Source organism: Abramis brama, assembly GCF_963993115.1.
Source record: "Abramis brama genome assembly, chromosome: 16".
Taxonomy (NCBI): domain Eukaryota; kingdom Metazoa; phylum Chordata; class Actinopteri; order Cypriniformes; family Leuciscidae; genus Abramis; species Abramis brama.
The window spans coordinates 37664759-37690881 of record NC_139978.1 but is presented as its reverse complement, the minus strand read 5'-3'; the positions used below and the strand labels follow the sequence as shown (position 1 = coordinate 37690881).

At 42.1% G+C, this 26123-nt stretch overlaps 1 protein-coding gene across 2 annotated transcripts; it reads right to left on the bottom strand.

Moving 5' to 3' along the window:
• On the bottom strand, positions 1 to 26123 carry spats2 (spermatogenesis associated serine rich 2). 2 transcript variants are annotated; one of them, XM_084138458.1, is made up of 13 exons: positions 25980 to 26123; positions 24327 to 24378; positions 18056 to 18135; positions 17727 to 17835; positions 17149 to 17198; positions 16048 to 16282; positions 15806 to 15979; positions 10960 to 11095; positions 10034 to 10092; positions 8457 to 8566; positions 8258 to 8360; positions 8006 to 8151; positions 1 to 2295 (listed from the first exon to the last, which is right to left on the bottom strand). In XM_084138458.1, the coding sequence occupies exons 2-13, from the start codon at positions 24349 to 24351 to the stop codon at positions 1921 to 1923; spliced, it is 1602 nt and encodes a 533-aa protein (XP_083994584.1). In that variant the 5' UTR covers positions 24352 to 24378; positions 25980 to 26123; the 3' UTR covers positions 1 to 1920. The 2 variants fall into 2 exon arrangements, with proteins under 2 accessions (XP_083994584.1, XP_083994585.1); XM_084138459.1 differs by lacking the exon at positions 25980 to 26123 and adding an exon at positions 25202 to 25319.

The following is a 26123-nucleotide window of genomic DNA, read 5'->3' as shown; positions in this document are numbered from 1 at the left end:
TTTAAGCATTTGCTACCAATCCTTCTTTATTTATAATAAAGGAAAAGCAAGTAGGTCAATTAGCCAGAAAGACGATGAGTGTTCGCTAGTGCATTCGCACGACAGGAGCATCTGATGTCTTTGGTCCGAACCGGAGCAGAAGGAATGGGATGGTGAAAGCGAATGACTGAAGGCACTTGATTACAGCGGTCTCAGATCATTTGGAAAAACAAAAACGAGTCTCTTTCTCTATACATGAGGAAGAACAGAAGTTGCTTGATAACAGAGTTCAATCAGAGAACTAATAAATCGCACTACATACATGGCCGGAGGCTACAAAATCATTATACATATAGTTTACATATATACAGGATTGAGCTGATCATCAGGACATCAAGCAACCCAAGAAAAGTGAGACAGAGGCTGAATTAACATGTGAGCAAAACAATCCAGATCTCCTGACAGACAGAAGAGCTTTTCTACATCCTGATCAAACACACAGACGTTTGTGAATCTGATATTCCAGCATTCAAAGCAAGCACAGATTCTTTCCAACGAGAGTCTTTCAGGAAGGCAAAAGGAAGAGTTAGGGTTAGCGGAAGCGTTGGGGCGGAAGAAGAGCATGAGATGAGGAGATGCATGAGGAGAAGAGCATGAGATGAGCAGATGTGTGAGGAGGAGATGCATGAGAAGAAGAGCATGAGATGAGGAGATGCATGAGGAGAAGAGCATGAGATGAGCAGATGTGTGAGGAGGAGATGCATGAGAAGAAGAGCATGAGATGAGATGCATGAGGAGAAGAGCATGAGATGAGCAGATGTGTGAGGAGGAGATGCATGAGAAGAAGAGCATGAGATGAGGAGATGCGTGAGGAGGAGATGAGCGAGGAGGAGATGAGCGAGGAGGAGATGAGCGAGGAGGAGATGCGCGAGGAGGAGATGCGCGAGGAGGAGATGCGCGAGGAGGAGATGTCTGAGGAGGAGATGAGCGAGGAGGAGATGAGCGAGGAGGAGATGCGCGAGGAGGAGATGCGCGAGGAGGAGATGTCTGAGGAGGAGATGCGCGAGGAGGAGATGCGCGAGGAGGAGATGCGCGAGGAGGAGATGCGTGAGGAGGAGATGTCTGAGGAGGAGATAGGTGAGGAGAAGAGCATGAGATGAGGAGATGTCTAAGGAGGAGATGTGTGAGGAGGAGATGCGTGAGGAGGAGATGCGTGAGGAGGAGATGCGTGAGATGCGTGAGGAGGAGATGTGTGAGGAGGAGATGCGCGAGGAGATGTCTGAGATGCGTGAGGAGATGTGTGAGGAGGAGATGTCTGAGGAGGAGATGCGCGAGGAGATGTCTGAGATGCGTGAGATGTGTGAGGAGGAGATGCGTGAGGAGATGTCTGAGATGCATGAGGAGATGTGTGAGGAGGAGATGTCTGAGGAGGAGATGCGCGAGGAGATGTCTGAGATGCGTGAGGAGATGTGTGAGGAGGAGATGCGTGAGGAGATGTCTGAGATGCGTGAGGAGATGTGTGAGGAGGAGATGTGTGAGGAGGAGATGTCTGAGGAGGAGATGCGTGAGGTATATCGTGAGCATGGAGAGACACTGTGGACTAACATCTCTAACAACTGACACAAACTACGCTCAGCCCACTAAACGAGCTTCGTGACAAACTCGGCCTGCCATCTTAGTGTTGATCATCTGGTATGTGAATAACAAACGTGCTGAAAACTTTTTCCTCGACACGGACGATATGAAAGAGGAAGCCCACGAGAAACACTCACAGGAACTACTGAGACTAACACTGACTCTAATGTGAGCAGCTCAGACAGACAGGAGGAGGAAAAGAAGAGCAAGAGAAGAATGAAGAGCAGAAGTCGGGCCGCAGCTCAACTCAGATGTAAACTTGATATTTCTCTTCATCTGACCGGTGTGTGTGTGTGTGTGTGTTCATCACGGGCAGGGCGTCCGCGGTTGCCTCTGTGGAAGCCCGTTGTGGGCGGGGCGATCCGAGCGATAGCCCGAGGAGTGGGCGGAGCCTCGCACACTATTGGCTGGCTGGGATGTGAGGTCACCCTGGGGTCTCGCTCTATTGGTCGGCTGGTATGTGAGGTCACTCTGGGGTCTCGCCCTATTGGCCGGCTGGGATGTGATGTCACTCTGGGGTCTCGCCCTATTGGCCGGCTGGGATGTGATGTCACTCTGGTGACTGCGCTCTCCCTGGTTACGGTAGTTGCTTCGGCCAGGGTTTCGCTCAGGGTGGGTGTTTCCATTATAGCGCTGGTTTCCCTGGTAACCGTGAATGAAGCGCCTATTGCCCTGGAAGATCTGCACAGCAGAGAGAGAGAGAGAGAGAGAGAGAGAGAGAGAGAGAGAGAGAGAGAGAGAGAGAGAGAGAGAGAAAATAGAATTGAGAATTTAAATGCTCTTTATTACAAATCTACATAAAACCATTCACAAGATATACATTATCACAAAGGATAAAAATTACAGAAAATGTGTAAAAAATAATTCATCTTCAATCATAGAACACAATGCTCATTTGCTACACCATTTTAGTTCAAAAGGAATAAGATCATTCATAGATTTATAAAAATTAAAATCAATCAACACTCTAGACTTTATGAGATTTGAAAACAACACAGTAACATTATGTCCAGTCCTTTGCTCAATCTTATTTTTTCTACTTGAATAGATAGCTAGTTTAGCTTGACCCAAGATAAAATTTACTAATTGACAATCAATTCGTCTTTTCTGCACATATTTTGCACCCAAAACAAATATTTCCTTAGAGAAAGTTTCATTTAAAGCATCAAAAAGATTTCTTAAAACATCAAATAATGGATTTAATCTAGAGCACTCCAGGAAAGCATGAAAAACAGTCTCTCTTTTAAAACAAAAAGGACATTCAGAGCTCACCTCAGGATTTAAAACAGAAATAAAAGCATTAACAGCTATTGCTCCATGAAGCACTCTCCATTGTATATCTCCTACTCTCTTTTTCAACGGTGGCTTATACAAAACTCTCCATTCAGGCTTAACATTATCATCCAATTTTAAGAAAGAACGCCATGGTGTATCCACTTTGACATTTAAAATCTTCTTGTTAAAAACCAAAACACAAGCTTTGTACAAGACTTTTCCTGTAACCGACAAGAAATCCAAACACAAAGACTTTCCAGTTTTTAAAAACAAACCCATACAATCATCCAAATTGGGAGACAAATATATAGTTGGAAAAGAGTCTTCAGTATTAGGAGTCTCGACTCCTGTGCAATAGTCTGTTAATAGTTGTCTCTCTTCCTTTGAAAGAGCAGACTGCCACTTTGCCATCAGTTGAGCAACTATTCGAGTTGAAGAAAATCTCAAATGAGATGCAGTTTGCTCAATGTTCGTAAAATTAGGTCCAGCCACATTTAGCAAAAGTCTTAAGGTGGTGATCCTGGATTGGCAAAGGATATTATTTAGTCCAGGAAAACTGTGTTCAACAGTAGAAATATCCAAGCGAGCTCCATATACTATGGGTTCATTTAACAACCAGAAGAGTGATTTCATACACGGTGTCCTTTGTTGATTAAAAAGACTCCATACTTTAAAAAGGTTTCGATAAACAATTGGCATATTGGAGGCATTCAGTTTTAAGGGGTCTAACAAAAAGAGAGATTTGTCCATCTGTAGGCCTCCCAGACTCCGTAAAATAGCACATGCAGTCACTCTCCAACCAAAGTCACTTGACCCCGAAAGAAGTCTTTGTATAAATTGTAGATGAAAAGCTGCTGTTCTGCTTTGCAAGTTTATCAGACCCTGTCCACCTTCTTCTTTAGGCAAAAATAAAATGCTCTTTGTAATCCAATGTAATTTATCCCAGAAAAAAATCCACCAGTAAGGCTTGAATTTCATTCAACATTTTCACAGGTGGATCTATACATGCCAACTTATGCCAGAGAGAAGATGCAATTAAGTTATTGATAATTAAAGTACGCCCTTTATAGGACATGTTTGGGGCCAGCAATTTCCATTTGGCTAATCGACCTTTAATTTTTTCAACAATCCCTTCCCAGTTTTTCTGTACAGTGTCCTCATCTCCTAAAAAGACCCCTAAGTATTTTAAACCTCCTTTACTCCAAAATAAACCATCAGGAATGTTTAGTTCCTCGCCAGTCCAATTTCCACATATTAAAGCTTCACTTTTGTTCCAGTTTATTTTAGCAGAAGATAAAACTCTAAAATCTTCAAGTAATTTCTTTAATATCTCTATATCTTTCTGACTGTTGACTATTACAATCACATCATCAGCATAAGCGGACACCTCTACCAACCTTGAAAAGAGTGCATAAGCCACCGTTCACTTTCAGCACACTCTCAACATCAGTATACAGCATCTTTACCATTTCCACATAATCTTGGCAGAAACCAAAAGCTGCTAAGGTTTTCCATAGGTAATTATGTTCAACTCGATCGAAAGCTTTCTCTTGATCCAGAGAAAGCAACGCACAATCTAAATCAAACAACTTGGAGACTTCTAGAATATCCCGCACTAAAGAAATATTATCAAAAATGACCCTACCAGGTATGCAGTAGCTCTGGTCCGGATGAACAACTTGCTCCATTACCTCTGCCATTCTATTTGCCAAACTTTTTGAGAGCAGTTTGTAATCTGTGCAAAGCAGCGACACAGGGCGCCAGTTCTTAATCTCCGTCAGGTCTCTTTTTTTCGGGAGGAGTGTAAGAACTGCTCTACGGCAGCTCAACGGCAGCCGCCCTTCAGCCAAGCTTTCATTGAGCACCGCAAGCAAATCCTCCCCCAACACTGTCCAGAACGACTTATAAAAGTCTACTGGAAGACCATCGATGCCAGGAGCCTTCCCGGACTCCATGCCCTGAAGGGCCTTGTTCAACTCCTCTAGGCTCATGGCCTTACGGAGTTTCGTATTGGCATCCTCAGACACCTGTGCCAAGTTTTCAAAAAAGACATTGTCAGTGTCAGGCTCTGCAGCACATTCACAGCTGTACAGCTTTTCATAAAAACAAACTGCTCTCTTTCTAATATCAATAGGGTCAGATAATAACATGCCAGATTCGGAGCGCAGTGCGTGAATTAATCTTTTCTGTCCGTTTTTTTTTTTCCAAATTAAAGAAAAATTTTGTTGGAGCATCCATTTGGTCAATATTTTGAAAACGGGACCTAACCAGAGCTCCTTGCACCTTAACCGCTAAAAGATCACCAAGTTGAGTTTTTTTCATTGTAAGAGCTTCCAAAACATCCTCCCCCCCAGTTGATTCAGCTAACTCCTGTAATTTGACTATTGATGTCTCCAAGTTCTTCATGGATTTAGATAACTGTACAGTAATATTTCGAGTATGCTGTTGACAAAATTGTTTCATTTGAACTTTACCAAAATCCCACCACTGCCTCAATGACTGGAATGTATTCTTTGTAGCTCTAAACGTTTCCCAAAAATATTTGAAATTTTCCTTAAAATTTTTATCATTTAGCAAAGAACTGTTAAAATGCCAATAAGCACTCTTTGGTCTAATGGAGTTCAAAATAAAAGAACAACACACCATACTATGATCAGAAAAACTAACAGGGACAATAAAACATTTGCTAAAAATACCACATTGATGTTTAAACCCATAAAATCTATCCAACCTAGCAAAAGAAAAAAACATTGTCACGGGTATGAGACCAGGTATATTGTCTTAGATTACCATTAACATGTCTCCATATATCGCACAACTCATTGGTTTTAATTACTTAAATAAGTCTCTTTCGAGATGGCTCATGGGGCTCTATGTGATTCCTATCAATAGTTTGTTCAGTACAATTAAAATCTCCTCCCAGAAACAAAAACTCTTCACTGTCACAATTTTGCAAGGTTAAATTAAGAGTATTCAAAAACAGCATTCTTTCAACTCCTGAGGTTGGGACATAAACACAAATAAAAACAAAAACATAATTTTCAAATAAAGCTCTAACCTTTAAAAGTCTACCTTTTATAATCTCTTCAACCTCATACGAAATTGGTTTAAAGTTCTTAGAAAATAAAACAGCAACTCCTCCACTGCTAGCAGTGTTGTGACTTAAAATAGAGATGCCATCCCATTCTCTTTCCCAATCTGCAGCATTCTTGAAATCACTGAGTTTCTTGAAGAAAAATAATGTCTATTTTTTTCTGTTTAGACATTTCATATAACATTACTCTTTTTTTCACATCTCTTGCTCCATTTACATTGACTGAAGCAACGCTAACTTCACCCATAGAGAATAAATAACAAAACAGCAAAAACAAACCACTGATTATCATTAAATTAGCTTTTTCCAACCCCATCATTGTTTATTTCAGTATTGAGTTTTCTCACTAGCTTCTTTAACCTGTAGATTTCTTTGTTGGTAAAAAAAAACCTTCAGCCATCAGACACCTTGTCTTTTCAATAAACTGTTTAAGGTCAGGAAAGTATTCGTTCACTCGTACCCCTCTTCTATTTTTCGTTGCTTTAAGAAACAATTTTATATCTTCCACTTCATAATTGCGACTCACGCATTCAGTTTGTGAAAGAGAGAGACTACAGTCTGATTCACTGCCACTCTCTGTGTCAGCCTGGTCTTCACATTCACCTACATCTGTTCTCTTTACAGGTCTCAAGTCACAAGTATTATCACTTTGCCTTCGTTTTAACGGTACCTTAAACAGTGTATGTTCTGCTTCTATGTCAATGCCATCATTCTCACGTATTTGCTCAATCGAAGGCTGTCTTTCTCCCTCACACTGTGGGATCTCAGACACCTTGATGTCATTACTCTCCGAACAAGTGACTATTCGATTTGTCAAGTTGAGTCCGTCATCAAAAGATCCAGTGGACTCCGCATTTTCTACTGTTTTGTTCAACGACCCTTTCGTTATAGTAGTTTCAGAATTAACCTGACTTATCCCTTGCAGCTCTGTTGTGATCGCCTCGGGTTCAGCTCGCTCTGCTTCGATCGCGTCTGGCTCTGTACTGTCAATTTCAATGGGTTGATTTGTCGCGGGTGGCGGCGGGACAGTTACCTCATTTATATTTTGCTCTGTTACTAATGTTTCTCTTTTATCAGGGCAATCACGAATCAAATGTCCCACTTTACTGCATCCAAAACATTTCATTTTCCCTGTTGTTGCAAACACAACATAGTCAAAGTCGTCGATTCGGAATTTAAACGCAAGGTCTAATTCAGCGTTGTCTTTCACAATCATGTAGGCGAAACGCCAAAATGAAACGATATGTTTTAACAATGGAGATCCAGTGCCAATCGGTATTTTCTTTATTGGAGACACCAATTTGCCATAACGGGAAAGAGACTGCGTTAAAAGCTGGTCACTAATAAACGGAGGAACATTAGATGTCGTCACTTTTTTAGATGGCATTGATAAAGGGAGAACAGGTGTAAACAAACCATCAATAATGATCCCACGCTCAACTAAATCATTTGCTTTGTCTATATTATTTAAAAATATAACATTAGCATTGTTCATTTTTGAGGCTGACAAAATGCACTCATGGCCTACAACTTCACCTATTGCTAAACAACAATCCTCCACACTCACGGCAGCCGCCACCTTCACTGCATGACGCCGCGTGAGTGTGTACTAAACTCGCGAATCCGGGACCGCCATGCTTCCTCAAGTGCAGGTAGCACACGGCCCAGATTAGCACTCCAAAAACCTATTCTTAGTAACTAAAACAGAAAAAAAAAAGAAAAGATAAGAAAAATAATTTAAGGTGAAATACTAGTTTTAGGCACGGCAGCCACAAAAAAACATTCAAACTCACCACACGCTCCCCACACTCACCCAGCAAACGCTCACGCTCACGCATGCGCACGAGAGAGAGAGAGAGAGAGAGAGAGAGAGAGAGAGACAGAGAGAGAGAGAGAGAGAGAGAGAGAGAGAGAGAGAGAGAGAGAGAGAGAGAGAGAGAGAGAGAGAGAGAGAGAGAGAGAGAGAGAGATGTTCAGAAAGAGCACATGACAGCTGGAATAAATGAACGTGCGACTCCTCACCTGTTTGTGTGGCCCACCGGGGCGGCCCGTGTACGAGGAGGCCTGAGGCTCAGAGGGGGGCGGAGCTTGGACAGGAACTGAGCCTGTGACGGAGGAGGAGGAGCTACAGCGAGAACGGCTGGAGTAGCTCGTCTGAGGATGATACACTGCACACACACACACACACACACACACACACACACACACACACACACATCAACACTTCATACGTTCATTAATATGGAAAACGCACAGTCCTGTTCCCTGCCGCACCTGATCCGAACGACATGATGCTGCACTTCAGAGGCTCCAGATCATGGGAGAATTTCACAGCTTTACCAAGATCCTCATCATACTTGCGCTCACTGACAAAGTGCTGGAGAGAGAGAGAGAGACATGACATGAGGCAACTGCTAAAGAAAAGAGATGTTTGTAATGTTTTAAACTGCCGTGTGTGTGTGTGTGTGTTCACCTTAATGTCTGCTCGTAGTTCAGTCAGCTGTTCTTCAGTCAGTGATGCTGATTGGTCAGCCAGTCTCTTCAGCGCCTCCGCTCTCTTCTGACGCCCGTCCAGAATCGCCACTGTCACACACACACACCTGATCATCTTCACTGAACACAGTGATCTCACACAAACACTGCTGCTGATTCAAACTACTGGAACATCAAGGACACACGTGTTTCTGAGCCAATCGCATAAGTCGTAAGTGTCACGTGACTAATGACTGCAGAAAATGACTTCAAGACAACAATCAGGAGTGTATTCTTGTGTACAATTCATACATTGAAGACCCTCCATCAAAATGAAATAAACACACAATAATGAATAACAGATTTAGATTTAAAATTTTGCAACGTTTGTTAATTATAAAACAATTCCAAAGAGAGAAAGACTCCTTTTGCAGTCAGACGGTCCATTACAGAATCTACTAGCAGGGAATAACAGGAGCCGGCAAAACCTGACGCAAGACCTCATGCACAGCCTAAACCTGTTCAGCGGCTGGAGAATATCTGTCCAATATCTGTTTCACTGCTCGTTTAGGAGTCCTGACAGTTTATTTGAAAAGACTTGTGCGTTTCTACATTGGACAGGCAAGGGTTAAGGGGAGCTCAGAACAGTGGAGATGTGTGTGAAGCTCCAGCATGAAAACACTGTCAGCACGTTTGTTTGTTTGACAACATGTTAACTTCTTTGGCTACTTTCCTGGCGAAAACCATGCTTGAGTAATTCAAATTAAAATGGAAACTATAGATTTAAGACTTTTTTTTTTTTTTCAACATTTCTAATCCTACATTTAGATTAACTTGATTAAGAACCTTTTCACAGGAATCAACTGAATATACATTTTTTTTAGTCAGGACTAGAAATCCAATAAAATATGTTAAACTGACAATGTGCTCTGACATGAGTAAATGATTGTGTAGCGCTCTATCCTGCTGTTGTGTACAGGACTTGTTTCCAGACGATATTGGAAAAAACTGACAGCAATATTTTATTTTTCTGCAATATATATTGCGATATGAAAACAGTTTCACCAGATGATTAGCTCTATTTCAAGCAATTAATCATTCTAGAATGATTAGGAGGGTGATTTAGTAGTGGAGTGAATCTACATAGAAAATTATAAATTACAAGCATAGATAAACACAATAGGACAAAGATACAAATTTAATAAATAAACAGTTAAATAGAAACACTGTTCTTCAGGTAAGTCTAACAGGATTCCAGTACAGAAATTGAATAATCAAATGTAAAAACACTGCATAGTCTAGTCTTCACTGCATAAATTGACTAATCTTTGTTGAAGCTACAAAAGTGATATTGTACATGCAGAGAAAACAGAACACAAATTCCAAAATGAGTTCTCTTTCATGTCTAACCCTAACCCTAAATCACTTAAATGTTTAAACTGACAGAACCTAAAATACATGCAAATGATAAACTTTCACACTATGATTGTTAAACCTTGCAATTAATCAGAGAATTAAGCCAACAGTTATTGACAGAACAGACACACTGACGGTTAGCAGTGCGGTCACTCTACTCACTGGCTTCTGCTTTGACTTTGTCCATCTCGCCGAGAAGCGCCACCTCTCGATCCATGAGACTGAACAGAGAACAGGAACATTAGAGACAAACAGATCTCATGCTGAATAAACACTTGACTTGATTTTGAACTGCTGGTTTGCATCCGCTGCTCATAAACGTTTCCATATCCATATGACACCCTGAGATTATTTGCACGCTTATTTACTTTGCTGAGTCTGTTTGCTAAAGTTAGACATAAACCTGCTGGTCACAGTGGGCGAGTTCAGATTTCCTCGTCTGTGTAACAATCGGGGATTAACGGCTTCTGTCCTTTTCCTAAGTTTAAGACATTAACAGAACTCATATAGGCCTACTTCATTACATGACTCCAAGTAAAATATAAATAAATACTTTCTTTCAGTAGTTAGATGCTCTGTAATGTTTGGTGAAGAGCGAAGAGTGAAAACAGGAGAATAAGTACCTATACAGATGAAGACGAGTGTGTTAGTGTATGTGTGAATGCGTGCGCGAGTGTGTTAGTGCATGTGTGATCGTGTTAGTGTATGTGTGAATGCGTGTGCGAGTGTGTTAGTGTATGTGTGAATGCATGCGCGAGTGTGTTAGTGCATGAGTGCACGTGCGTGAGTGTTAGTGCATGCGTGAGTGTAAATGTGTTAGTGTATGTGTGAATGCATGTGCGAGTGTGTTAGTGCATGTGCGAGTGTGTTAGTGTATGTGTGAATGCATGCGCGAGTGTGTTAGTGCATGAGTGCACGTGCGTGAGTGTTAGTACATGCGCGAGTGTGTTAGTGCATGCATGAATGTGTAAATGCGTGTGTAAGCGCAAGTGTGTTAGTGCATGCGTGAGCACGTTACGGTGTGTGAATGCGTGTGCGTGCATGAGTGTGTGTGTGTGTGTGTGTGCGTGTGTGTGTGTGTGAGATACCAGCTCTGCAGCTCAGCAAACGTCTGCTTCATTCTCTTGATGGATAAGTCCATCTCGTCCTTCACCACGACTCTGTAGCGAGACAGTGACGCCGCACATCTCTGCAGGTCCTTCACGGAGCGATCCACGTTCGGCCCTGACAAAACACCAAACATTTACAACACTAGACTTTCACACAGTCCCCTAAGAGAGCACAACATCTAAGGTCACTCCGAGCATGAAGAGTAGGGGTGGGGGAAAAAATCGATTCTTAGATGAATCGCGATTCGGGACGTGGACGATTCTGAATCGATTCACAAATGTCAAAAATCGATTTTCTAAAAAAATAAAATAAAATCTAATAACGTAACATTGAAGGAACGCAAAAGGCGGAACTCTGAAGCGGACGTGCAGTGCGCGGACAGTCTGTGGCGTGCACATAACAGAGACGCGCACATAACAGACGCATGATGGCTGAGCGCCAAATCCGAACGGCACCAGAGAATGTCTTCGTTAAAAGCTAACGTATGGAACATTGGCAATTTCATTGTGATCTATTTAGTATTTTTTTGTATGAGAGCTAATTTCTGTATTGTTTAGTTTTCACATCAATATGCTGTGTAAACCGATCTGATCTGTATGCAATATGTGCAATGCCAGTCACAAAAAGTTACATTTTGACTGTAAGTTACTCTCTGCAGATGTTCATTCACTTTCTTTGCTATTTTTGATTGTGGTATACAGCAAACATTTCAAGTCATAACTCTTTATTATTTAGTTGTGTATAAGTCAAGAGCGACTTTGTATGTTACTAATTATTCAGAATATGCATAAGTCCACAAGCATTATACGTTATGATAGCTTCTGGTACATAATTCTATATTTTTGAACGAAAACTGTTTGTGAATTTGCTACAGCAAAATGTTTTTTTTTTGTCTGAAGGATTATATTGCTCATTGGAAATAACAAGAGGATGTTGGTTAGAAGTCTATTATTAAATGCTAGAGATTCAGAATATGCTGAAGTTTGTATTAATTTACTACAAGTACGCTGCTAGTACAGGCACACATTTATTTTCCTGTTGGTTCTCAGCAATGTTGGGACATATGCTGGCAAATGTAACCTTACAGTTGACTTGCCAAATCACTTCCATTTGTTTTATTAATACAATTAATATAATTAATATAGGAAGTATTGGAAGTAAGTTCGTTATGGGTCAACATAAATACTTTGCTTTAAAAGTACCAAGTAAAAATATTTTTTCAATGTTTTTGATAAAAGGCACTTCCCTGAGAATTGAACTTAATAAATGTGAAAAAGACACTTTAATGTCTCCGTTTGTCATTCTGTATTGCAAAGCAGATGAGAGTAGATCATGATCAGAAACCTGATTAGAAATCATTATGAATAAAATCGAATTGTTTTGAATCGAAAATCTTTTTGAATCGAAAATCTTTTTGAATCGAATCGTGGCCTCAAGAATCGGAATCGAATCGAATCGTGAGATGGTAAAAGATTCCCACCCCTAATGAAGAGTGTACTAGTGTTCCCTCGGGTATCTGTCCGTGTGCTTGTGACGCATGAGCCACAAAACTACAAGCCACTGGGCATCATCAAGAATTAAACATTTTGAACCATCAACCTCTCAGATGGACACACTGTTTTTACAGAATCCATTTATTAAAGGAGGAATATCCATTGTGACGACCTCTGCTGTTGGTTTTGGGAATTGCAGTTTGGTACCTGAACCCACTAATTATCTCAATTGACAGCCAACTGGAAACACCTGTGACAGTGCCTTAGACGCTTCTTAAGAGATCACCAACTGAGCCGAGAGACAGGGGACTTTGGTTTTGGATTTGTTTGTGAAATTTGTTTGTGTATTTTGTTACCTTTTGCATTTATTTCAACTTCAACATTGCATTACCCAACAATGCATCTTGCTTTACACACTGATCTTGTTGATGAATACAGAAACACTGTTATTTTATTTAATTATTTTCATTCTATTATTTAGTGTTGCCTTATTTTGTAATTAAATAAATTTGCAATGGGAAGAAGCACAAGAGCGGGTTCACTCTTCTTCTTTGTGTATTAGACACGGTTTAATACAATTCAAGATCTTAAATAGACTTCATCTGTCTAAACTAAAGCTCTCAAGGATGTTCTCTTCTGTGGAACCATTATGCGATAGATGCAGTCTAACGCTAGCATCACTAGGACATATGTTTTGGAAGTGTCCTAATATTCGTAGTTATTGGATTTCAGTTTTTCAATTACTGTCAAAGGTGTTGGAAAAACCACTAGACCCAGACCCAGTTATGGCTATTTTTGGTGTCAGTAGTGACACTGTGGATCTGTCTAAAAAACAGTGTATTGTGCTGGTTGTCACACTCTTAGCATGTAGATTGCTTTTGCTCAACTGTAAATAAAAATAAAATAAAATCCACCTCACTGCTCTGCCCTGATTAGAGATGTTATACACCGCCTTCAACTCGAAAAGATTCGATTTTCCTTAAAGAAGACTGATAATTTTTATGTAGTATGAAACACTATTAATTTTAATAAGACAGCAATAATTGAACCTTAACCCCACTACTACTACTACTACTACTACTTCCTCCTCCACCCTTTTTTCCCCCCTATATCTTATCTGTGTTAAAATATAAATTGTTTACATATGTAAGAATATTACAGCACACTGTTTCCGCAAAGTGAATTTTGTTTGTGCCAATGTAGAAAATGTAATAAAGAGAATGTTAAAAAAAAGTAACATTTTGTACCAGTCTAAACAATGTTAGGATACACTTTTCACTACTGTATGTCTCTTAAAGGTAGGGTATGGGATTTGCAAAACGGCCGGCAGATTTTGAAAATACACAACTCAAATGGTCCTACCTTCTTTCCTCCAACGCTGGCCCTGACTCCACCCATTACTCTCTCTCTCTGTCTCTCGCGGTCACGCACGCGAGGGGGATGGGGGAGGGGGATATGGTACGACCGTTTGATTGACGAACTTACTGTCCAATGATTCTAGGTGGTCTTGGAAATGATGGAGTTTTTCCGAGTCCTGCCCGTTCCACAGATGATTAAATTGCTTAATTTTCATTTCAGTGCTTCTAACTCAGTGGCTGTAAGTGGGTTAGGAATAGGATTTCAAGTGATTTTGAAAAAAATGGACAAAAAAGAGAATCACATACCCCACCTTTAAAAGCCTCATTATTATGATGATGAATCATGCATGTCACATTGATGACACCTTTATTCCCATATTCCATTTGTGTAATTTTAGCCATGATCACTGCACTATTATTCAAACGTGGAATAAAGACCGAGTAGATGCGGCTAACCCTTAGGCTAAATGCTCGTTCCCAATGCTAACAGTAACAGAGAATCAATCCACCAATGGGCATTAATCTGTACGCCTGCCCTCCGCCTCAAACACGCGTCTGTTAGGACTGCAATTAACAATTACTTTGATAATCAACTAATCTAACGATCACTGGAACGATCAGTTGACTATTCTGGCGATTTTTGCAATGATCGATCAATCAATCAAACAAAAAGCCTTTGTGTCCATTTACAACCATACACACACACCATAAATTGCCGTTTCCATAGTAAGGCTTCGTGTCGCAGAGGCATCATTTCACTGCACTACTTAAAGAACATTGATATGAAATACACGCTTTTCCTGCAACACAAAAATCATGCAATAAAATCGAGAAGTAACTGAAACTATCCCTTTAGTGTTAATATAGCTTATAACATACAAACTTCAATCTCTTGTGAAAGTGTTAAATCGTAGACGAGGTCAAACAGCTTTCAGTCATGTAAACTTAAACTGTCACTCGTTTGAACTCTTATATTAGGTTATGAAATGATAAATGCTTTAACATGAACTCAATGCTTCAGCTGCACAACATTTCACCGCTGCTCATGTCTCTCTCATGCCTGTTTTTTATTTTTATTTCACAGGCACATTGTGCTCCCATTGAACGCAAGCTCTGTTTTGATACGTCACATGACATGATTATTTGTTTGTAATTTCGTCAAACTTTCGGTTCAGTAGAGGTTCTGGTTTATGTGTTGCCTGTGGACTGATGTGGAGTCGTGCTGCTCTTCCTTAGGGTTAGGTTAGGGTTGGCCTCAGCCTATAGTGCCGATGGGTTAGGGTTGACCTCAGCCTATAGTGCCGATGGGTTAGGGTTACAGTTATGGTTAACCTCAGCCTATAGTGCCGATGGGTTAGGGTTAGGGTTAGGGTTGACCTCAGCCTATAGTGCCGATGGGTTACAGTTAGGGTTAACCTCAGCCTATAGTGCCGATGGGTTAGGGTTAGGGTTAACCTCAGCCTATAGTGCCGATGGGTTGCGGTTATGGTTGACCTCCTCAGCCTATAGTGCCGATGGGTTAGGGTTAGGTTAGGGTTGACCTCAGCCTATAGTGCCGATGGGTTAGGGTTAGGGTTAGGGTTAACCTCAGCCTATAGTGCCGATGGGTTGCGGTTATGGTTGACCTCCTCAGCCTATAGTGCCGATGGGTTAGGGTTACAGTTATGGTTAACCTCAGCCTATAGTGCCGATGGGTTAGGGTTAGGGTTGACCTCAGCCTATAGTGCCGATGGGTTAGGGTTAGGGTTAACCTCAGCCTATAGTGCCGATGCCAGGGTCCGCCACGGGTCACTAACCCTCTGATCATCCTCTCAAGATGATCTTTCCTTTTATTTAAACCACCGATGAAACGGCCGGAAGAACTTCGCCTCAGCATCACACAGGTTCTCATTCGCCCGGTTATTTTCAGAGCAGACAGGGAGACTAACGACAGCAAATCAGTCACATAAAAGTCATAATAACAAACAAATTACCAGCGATCTTCCTGGCAGCAGAACCTCGCCATGCGTCTTCGAAAGGAATGGGCATCGAGGGATTCTGGGAGCTGGAAACCGGCTTGGACTGAGACTTGTTACTACGGAAACCGTGATGGTTCTGCCGCGGCCCATCAGTGGTTCCGGGGCTTGATGAGGACGTGACCTCTCCACCTGCAGAGATTAACCCCGTCAGCACCAGCAGGAGACAGAAGAGCATCACATGACCTCAGCTAACACACCTGTGGCCTCTGAAGCCTCCGGGACAGCAGTCTCGGCGTCGAGCTCCGCTGCGTCCAGAGAAACACAGTCCAGCTGCTCACTCAGAGAGTCCAGGGACTCGCACTCGGCTGCCGCAGAACCGTTCGCATGGAAGCCGTTCACAGCCTCCTGACACTCCGCGTCTGGGGGAGATTCGGCAGGAGTCGCGTCTGCGGGAACATCGCTCTGTGCTTTCGGCTTCTTCTTCTTCTTGGGCTGTGAATCAGAGCAAACGCATGTAACACTGAAGAACAGCAGGAGGACAGGCAGCCGGCACGGATTATTAAACTTTATCCCACCTTGCATCACATACATGTTTAACCCTTTCGTGTCAATTTTAAAATAGTTACTCTGAGGTTTTGAGAGGACAAAAACACCCATGACAGATTATTGTTGAAGTGAAAAAAAAAGTTAGAGATTTTAGTTTATGACTTATTTTTATATAAAATATATATTTTATAAAGCATTTTGAACTCAAAAACTGCTGGAAAATCAAAGCCATAAATCTATAAAAAAATGTGTGACCCTAACTGTGAAACAAACATTTACTTTTTTCATTATATGCTGAGCTGCAGCGGTAAAGACAGCAGCATAATTTCTCACACACTCTCACACAAAAAAGTGAGTATTTGCTTTATAGGCCTGAGAACATGGGCCTTTCTGGTAATAATTAAAAATAAATTAAAAATAAAATTAAAAATTAAAAAAACTATTTTGAAGCCTTGCTAACAAAATGAAAGCCTATTAACAAAGACTGAATCATTTTATAGTTAACCCTACAATTAAAAATTTTGTTTGCAGTTTTAATGGATTTCAATGGGGACATTTTTGTCCTTAAGGTCCTACAGTGCAAATATTTTGGGTACCTACTGTAAAATAGATTTATGAAAGGAAATGAGGGTGAAATATTGAAATTCCAATAAAAATACACACTTCTGCCAATATTTATGCTTTTGGAATTAACAGGGAAAATAACAAAAAAATTCAAAAGACAAAACTATCCTTAAGGACACACAGGGGTTAAATTGCATGTTTTGTTTACAGTTTTATTTCATGATCATCATACATTATGATTTCCTCACCTTCTTTTTCCCAGTGGTATTCCACTCCTTCAGGATCTCCACGGCACTACCTGAGAGAGCGCGCACACACACACACACACACACACACAGACACCAGTCATTTTACAGTAGCGACACACACAGCAATGAGAGCAGTCATGTGACCCTGAGATCACACTAAATTGATTTTTTTCACAGACTCTGATGACTTGTTTTTTATATTTTCATTTGTTTTCATATATGCATGTACATTTATAAAAAATACTTTGTATTATATTACCTCTGCATCAAATTACAAAAATTGCAAAAGAAAACCCTAGTTAATGCTGCTGTGAGTGTGTTTCTAATACAGCTGCTGTGGGAGTGACGGTAAAACTGCTGTTATCAAACACTTTCTATCTTTTTTTTTCACTTTCAAACACCATTTAGTTTTTATATTGCTATTTGAGCAACTGGGAACAGTATTCACTATGCGGTAATGTAGTCTCATTCACCAGTGTAGAAGTTTACCCAACTATGATGACTTCTGCTTCTGAGAAACCCGGAAATGTGAAAAGGGTCAATGGAGAGCAACATTTGCATTGAGTGTGTGTTTGTACCTTCAACAAACGCCTGCACCGCTCGATCCACGCAGTTCTCGAAGTGCTGCAGCACCAGAGCGATCTCATTATTGCTCTTATTGGGAACCACAGCTCGCACAGCGTTTATCTGACAAGAGCAAAAACATTGAGTCGAGCCGCCCGGTTCATTGGAAGAGTGAAAAACACGGACACAGAGCATCATAAACACGGACACAGAGCATCATAAATAACAGCCAACAAATCTCACATTGCATTATGAGGCTGGCAGGGGCCGTTCACTCAGAACCATTAGCGTCTCTCGTTCTGTGTAAACGGTCCCCAAGACAAACACAAGAAGCCATTAGTACCTTTTCTTTCATCTTCTCAAAAGTTCCTCCTTGAGACATCACCATTTTTGAGTGCGTGTCGAACACCACTCCTGACACATCTGGAGGAAGAAGAGGGGAGGAAACATTCTTAGAGATGTCCACGTGTTCAGCTGAAATCACAGCTTGACTTCATCAGCGGAGAGAGTCTTGGCAGAGGATCTCGGTTAAAGCTTTTCCTCAAAAATATGTAGGTCAAGAGTAGAGCCAGGGAGGGACGTCCCGAATCTCGATTAGGGTTTTCTGCCCTGATCCGAATCAGAATCATTTATATATTTTTATATATATATATATATATATATATATATATATATATATATATATATATATATATATATATATATTTATATATATATATTTATATATATATATTTATATATATATATTTATATATATATATATATATACACACATATACATATATATATATATATATAAGACTAGATCAGAGGGTCTCAACCTTTTGGAACTAAAGCCTCCCCAATCATGTGGCAGAAAGAGCAAGAGATTCAGGAGCGCACGGCACAACGTTTGAGCGCACACACATAATATCTGAGCGAGAGCCGTGAGACCACTGTATGTTTGCGAGCGCGTGTCCAGTTGTGCGCAAGTGAAATCCTCCTGTGAGTGGAGAGATTCATTACATGGATGCTCTCGCGTTACAATAATGTGCTCTCGACGCCATTGAAACAGCCTCAAATAAACTATAAAAATAAGAAAGTTTTGTCTGAAAGCTGCAATCATTTTTCATTATTATTATTATTGGTTAAAAGTAATGGAGCATATCTGGTGTTTTTCCTCGGCGCCTAGGTCTCTGACCCAAATAATTTAACCTAAATCCTCACTGAAGTAACGGCCGAATTGTTGTTTCAGTCCTTCAACATGTTGAGCGACAGTGTTGATCAAAGGAGATATATTTATCCGTCTCTTGCACATGACAGCAAAGTTGGGAAACATGCAACATTTTTATTAATCAGCCGATCACGCCAAAGATCCAACGAATGCACTGACTCCCTTGCATCAATGTGTTCAACAAATTCAACCTGTCGAATATGTTTACAAGGTATGACAACTGCGCTGACCACAGGGGTCGTCCAGGTCCGAGCAAGGTTGGGCATTATGCGTTCATGACATCAAGGCTAGATTACTGTAATGCTCTACTGGGTGGTTGCCCTGCACGCTTAATAAACAAACTACAGCTGGTCCAAAACGCAGCAGCTCGAGTTCTTACCAGAACCAGGAAGTATGACCATATTAGCCCGGTTCTGTCAACACTGCACTGGCTCCCTATTAAACATTGAATACATTTTAAAATATTGCTGATTACTTACAAAGCACTAAATGGTTTAGCTCCGCAGTGCTTGAGCGAGCTCTTAACGCATTATAGTCCTTCACGTCTATTGCGATCTCAAAATTCCGGCCAGTTGATAATACCTAGAATATCAAAATCAACTACAGGCGGCAGATCCTTCTCCTATTTAGCACCAAACTTTGGAACTTTTTTAAACTCACACACTCACTCTCCCAGCCAATCTGCAAGATAACCAAACTGATAAACGACTGCAGTTTTACTAGTACAGTAACTATTACAGTGCAGATTATCAAGTTAAAGGGTAACTAAACCCTAAAAGAACTTTTTTTAGTTAATGATCTGTAAGACTTTACTTTCATTGATTCGAGTAACTTTTTTGACATTTGGGTATAAAGTGTTTTAATTCTACAATATATGGTGTAAAAACATCTGAGTGCTGCCCTCTTCAGGTTGAACCATGGCTACTGCAGTTGAATTTTCCTATTGGAAGTTGTGGTGCCACGTGACGTAAGCAGGCACCAGCTCACCACGCCCTTGGCAGAGGCTCAGCCCCTGGTATTAAAACATCTTGTTCCATCAAAACCACTGTAGCGAGTCAGGAGTTGGAATTGCAAGTATTGAAAACGACCAGGATAACGTATATTAGCATCTAGTTAGCATAGCATTTATATAGTTATTTAGATTATTTCGTGTAGCCTAGGTAGTTAATTAGCATAGTTGTTAGTGTAGTAGTGTAGTAGCATAGTCAAGTTAACGTAGATTTTTAGCATTAGCTTTATCTGTATTTAGTACAGTGGTTAGGGTTAGTGGAGTGGAAAATACTCCGTCATTTATGGTCATACAGACTTAAGAAATATGAAAAAATAAACTGTAAAATGTCTACTTTTTTTATGTGTCCACTTACAAATCAAAACAAAACATTGAGCTTTTGTAAAATAAAGAAAATAAACAGGGTATGCTTTCTGCCTCTCCGTCTCAGTGAACTTTTTTTTCTGGAGCACGTCTCTAAACTTAAAACTCAGTGAATACTAGTTTCACAGGCATAAGCAATATATCTTTATAAACATTTAAGTCTCTGCTATTAAATTATCTCTAATTCAAAACGAAAACAAATGCCCACTTTTCCAGCATTTTTCAAATATTGCCAGTGGGTGGAGTCAGGCTCTGAGTTACTCTTTAATTACAAAAAGGCAGACCTACAATTTACACAAAGAATCTTTAAAGCTGTAGTGTGTGGATTTCCCTTTAAGCAATATTTCTCAAGCCCTTGAACAGTGAAACTGATAAGACATACAGCTGGTTAGAAATCCCAGCCATAAAGCAGCCGGACTGCAGTGACGTGCGTTTTAATCGGGTCAAAGGCTGTTCAAAAGATGCTGCAGCTTACAGTTTACAGTGTGTTTTGCTCCGTTTAGCCCCGCCACACACACACACTCGATCAGAGTTCAGGCCAGGAATTTGCAAAGTCATTGAAACGCAAAGTTTTCATTTGCCAAACAAAACTGGAGACTGCAGACAGAGCATCTAAACTGCACAGAAAGAAGTAAAGAAATGTTTCATCAAGTGCAAACGTAGTCTAGTCTTAGACGTGATTTGTGTTTCTACCAAAGACTCCAAAGATCCTCATCTGAACGGCATCCAGCAGTCCCAGAGCGTTCAAGCCCGACAGAAAGAGTGAATCAGCGGGTCACATGACCACTTTCTCCCGCATCTGCATCTGCTCTAACTCTGAATGCAGGCAACAAAACCTCTCGGAACCAAGATAAAAGCCATAAACAAAAGGCACAAATGATGTTATCAGTGCTTTAATGTTCTCAGGTCTCTAACAACAGAAAGTCAAATGTAAGATAAAACTAATAAAAGCACTGGGACAGAAACAAGTTTCAGATCATCGGCGAGCAGGACGACGGCTCTTCATTGGTCACTGCCATGATAGAGAAATCCAGATCTATGTAGAACAACTATAGCTGCAAAGTACATACTTCATATTTACTTAAACATACAAATATGAAAATGTGAAAAACTATAGAAAAAGTGCAATGTTCCTACAAAAAGTTAAGAGACACAAACCGAGTTCTAACCGTAATAACCATCGGGCCGAACGGCTCCACTTGGCTGGCTGATTGGCTACGATGCTCGGCGATAGACCCTGATTGGCTACGATGCCCGGCGATAGACCCTGATTGGCTACGATGCTCGGCTGGCTACGATACCCGGCGATAGACCCTGATTGGCTACGATGCTCGGCGACAGACCCTGATTGGCTACAATGCTCGGCTGGCTACGATACCCGGCAATAGACCCTGATTGGCTACGATGCTCGGCGACAGACCCTAATTGGATACAATGCTCGGCTGGCTACGATACCCGGCAATAGACCCTGATTGGCTACGATGCTCGGCGACAGACCCTGATTGGCTACAATGCTCGGCTGGCTACGATACCCGGCGATAGACCCTGATTGCCTACGATGCTCGGTGACAGACCCTAATTGGATACAATGCTCGGCTGGCTACGATACCCGGCAATAGACCCTGATTGGCTACGATGCTCAGCGACAGACCCTGATTGGCTACGATGCTCGGCGATAGACCCTGATTGGCTACGATACCCGGCGATAGACCCTGATTGGCTACGATACCCGGCGATAGACCCTGATTGGCTACGATACCCGGCGATAGACCCTGATTGGCTATGATACCCGGTGATAGACCCTGATTGGCTACGATGCTCGGCTGGCTACGATGCTCGGCAATAGACCCTGATTGGCTACGATACCCGGCGATAGACCCTGATTGGCTGAGATACCCGGTGATAGACCCTGATTGGCTACGATGCTCGGCGATAGACCCTGATTGGCTACGATGCTCGGCTGGCTACGATGCTCGGCGATAGACCCTGATTGGCTACGATACCCGGCGATAGACCCTGATTGGCTACGATGCTCGGCTGGCTACGATGCTCGGCGATAGACCCTGATTGGCTACGATACCCGGCGATAGACCCTGATTGGCTACGATGCTCGGCTGGCTACGATGCTCGGCAATTAGGGATGCACCGATCCACATTTTTTCACTTCCGATCCGATCCCGATACCTGAATTTGGATATCGGCCAATACCGATACTATTCCGATACCAGAGCTGTGTTTGATTTAATATTTTTGTTATCATTATTGTTTATTTTATATGATGCTGAAATAAACTTCTCTCAACAGGCAAGTATGATATGTACGTATGCATGTATGTCCCAAAAGGCAACTTGAGGTAAGTATAAGGTCAGAAAAGGAAGTAAAAAAGGAAAGAACAGGAAAAATCCCATTCTGAAAACAAATATGCAACTTTAAGGGTTTCAAATTGATTGTCATGTCAATATTTATTACATTCCCAAAATGTCAAATACTTGAGTCTTGAAATATAAGAAAAGTGCAAGTGTAAACATCTTACACACACACTATCTGAAGGGTAATCCTCGCTCCGATGCAGTAACTCTCTCGATGAATGCTCGATCAACATCAGCATCTTGCAAACAGACTGCGAACAGGATTTCACCTCAGACGCACGAATGGATTCAAAATATTCAAGCATCCAACTAGACGCGGTAGACGCGAATTTGACGCGCTATTCGCGTTTGGTGTGAACGCACAGTAACGTGGTGCTTTTTTAAATGTTTGATTGCGTTCGTTGTGTTGTACGACGCGAGAGAGCTTTAAAGAGCTCTGAATTACGGCTTTGCAAACATTGCATTTAGCTGTCTTGCTCTGCGGTGTTTCCAGTGTGAAGTATTTACACAAAGCGGACATGTTGGCTAGCCGCAAACTGCGGAACGGATTTCTCTCATAACTCTGTGTCTCATTGAGCCGCGCCTCTGTTTAAGAAATCCATTCCGCAGTTTGCAGCCAGCTAGCAGACTTGCCGGCGGGAATCACTTTTGGAGTCATTTCAGCAGACAACGTTAAAGCGCAGACATGACTCATGGATATCGGATATCTCCGCAGGTTGGATCGGGAAAATCCGATACGTGAATTACGCTGGTATTACGATACCGATACTGGATCGGATCGGCCCCATCCCTATCGGCAATAGACCCTGATTGGCTACGATGCTCGGCGATAGACCCTGATTGGCTACGATACCCGGCGATAGACCCTGATTGGCCCAGATACCCAACGATAGACCCTGATTGGCTATAATGCTCGGCTGGCTACGATGCTCGGCGATAGACCCTGATTGGCTACGATGCTCGGCGATAGACCCTGATTGGCTACGATACCCGGCGATAGACCCTGATTGGCTACGATACCCGGCGATAGACCCTGATTGTCTAAGATACCCGGCGATAGACCCTGATTGGCTACGATACCCGATGATAGACCCTGATTGGCTACAATGCTCGGCGATAGACCCTGATTGTCTACAATGCTCGGTGATAGACCCTGATTGGCTACAATGCTCGGCTGGCTACGATGCTCGGCGATAAACCCTGATTGTCTACGATGCTCGGCGATAGACCCTGATTGGCTACGATACCCGGCGATAGACCCAGATTGGCTACGATACCCGGCGATAGACCCTGATTGGCTACGATACCCGACGATAGACCCTGATTGGCTACAATGCTCAGCTACAATGCTCGGCTGGCTACGATGCTCGGCGATATACCCTGATTGTCTACGATACCCGGCGATAGACCCTGATTGTCTACGATACCCGGCGATAGACCCTGATTGGCTACGATACCCGGCGATAGACCCTGATTGGCTACGATACCCAGCGATAAACCCTGATTGGCTACGAAGCTCACCGTTAAACGACAGGAGCGTTTGAAAGCGGCTGCAAAACTCAAGAAACTTTAGAAAACTAGGCTAAACTTTATATCTTCAGAACTTCTGCGATAATATCTCTCTTCTGTGATGTTTCACCCAGCGGTCACATAAACTCACCTTTATAACCGCTCTTCCTCGCCATCCTCCTCTTCCTCAGTCAGCGGCAATTCTACAGGGAGAGAGAAAATCTGCAGTTAAACAAGTGACATTGTGTTTAATGTTTCCACTTCAAATCTCAGAACAGGAACGCAGAGGAACATTTAGTCAGTATTTGCATTTGCTAGTTGCTCAGAAGTGAAGCGGTGGAAAGAGAAACCGTGAACCATCAGAGAACCTGCCGCCAAACCCTTAGTAATAAAAAAACTACATTTGTACATAAATGCACATTTTACATTTAGAAAAATATTACACAATTTAATCAAGTTGTTGGAGTCTAGAAAGTGAAGCCACCGGAAGGAAGTTCTGTACCTCAGTAGAGCCACTCTTTCTTTCTCTCTCTCGCTCTCTCTCTCTCTCTCTCTCTCTCTCACACACATTCTGTACCTCAGTAGAGCCACTCTCTCTCTCTCTCTCACACACATTCTGTACCTCAGTAGAGCCACTCTTTCTTTCTCTCTCTCTCTCTCTCACACACACGCACACACACACACACACACACACAAGTTCTGTACCTCAGTAGAGCCCCCCTCCCTCTCTCTCTCTCTCTCTCTCTCTCTCTCTCTCACAGTATTAGAGCCCCTCTCCCTCTGTCTCTCTCTCTCTCACACACACACACGTAAGTTCTGTACCTCAGTAGAGCCTCTCTCTCTCACACACACACACACAGTACCTCAAGAGAAGAAGTGAAGTATCTCAGCCAGACTCTCTCTATGAGCGCAATAATCATAAGTCTCGCTTTCTCAGGAAAAAGAAAGTTAAACTATGCAAACACGCACACACAAGGACTCACGCACACGCCCGTCTCTGCGTCACACACACACGCACACACACACCTGTGTGCCGTCGAACAGGTGAGGCCGCATTCAGCGCTGTATTTACACCCAGAGGAACACGAACACTGTTTACTTAAGAGGTGAAGCCCAGCATCAGAATCTGTGACGCAATCAGTATTCCAGCAGTGAGCGGGAATCATTCCTGATCCTCAGAGTTACCGGATCCGGTTCCGCGGAACAAGGGAAACCGAGCCGGAAGATCCTGAATCCCTGAGGCGGGAAGCGCGGTGACGTGGCACTGCACACGCCACATCTACAGCTGTGAGCGATGATTGACAGGTGTCAAAACAATCACTGCACGAGGATCCTTCAGTGAAGCTTCTGAAACTCTGTTTATGTTATAGTTCCCTCATCACTGATGGCATTTATTCACACATCTGGATGTATTCATGCTAAAACAAATATTATTCTCCCTATATTTGCATTTCATTCATCACTAGATCGATCGAGTTTATAATAACGCGCGTGATTGGAGGAGCGCGTTCATGTTATCAATAATATCGCGGCTCGCGCGACGCATATGTGGCAGTATCTTAGCAACGCCTCCGCTAGCAGCTGAGCTACTGTATGCTAACCGAGAGAAACACACACCAATGACTTAGTCATTAGCCCTAACCCTAACCCAAGCAGATGAAAACAGCGGAGAAAAACACAAGAATGAATAAACACTTTCGCTGCTATTTACATTCCAAACGTGTGAAAGCTGGTGTTCGCGTTCGCGTTGCATGACGGACAACAGAAGCGTCTGATCGCGAGACTGATGAGGAAAAGCCCTTACCTGAAAACCCTGCAGGAATCTGTGGCGCACACACATGCAGTGTTTGTTCTTTTATTGGACTTTCCTGCGATCGCTTATGTGCGAACGTCTGTCTTTTCTTCCAGCCGGCTCATGCGTCACTTCCGCTCAGCCAGCGCGCGCCCC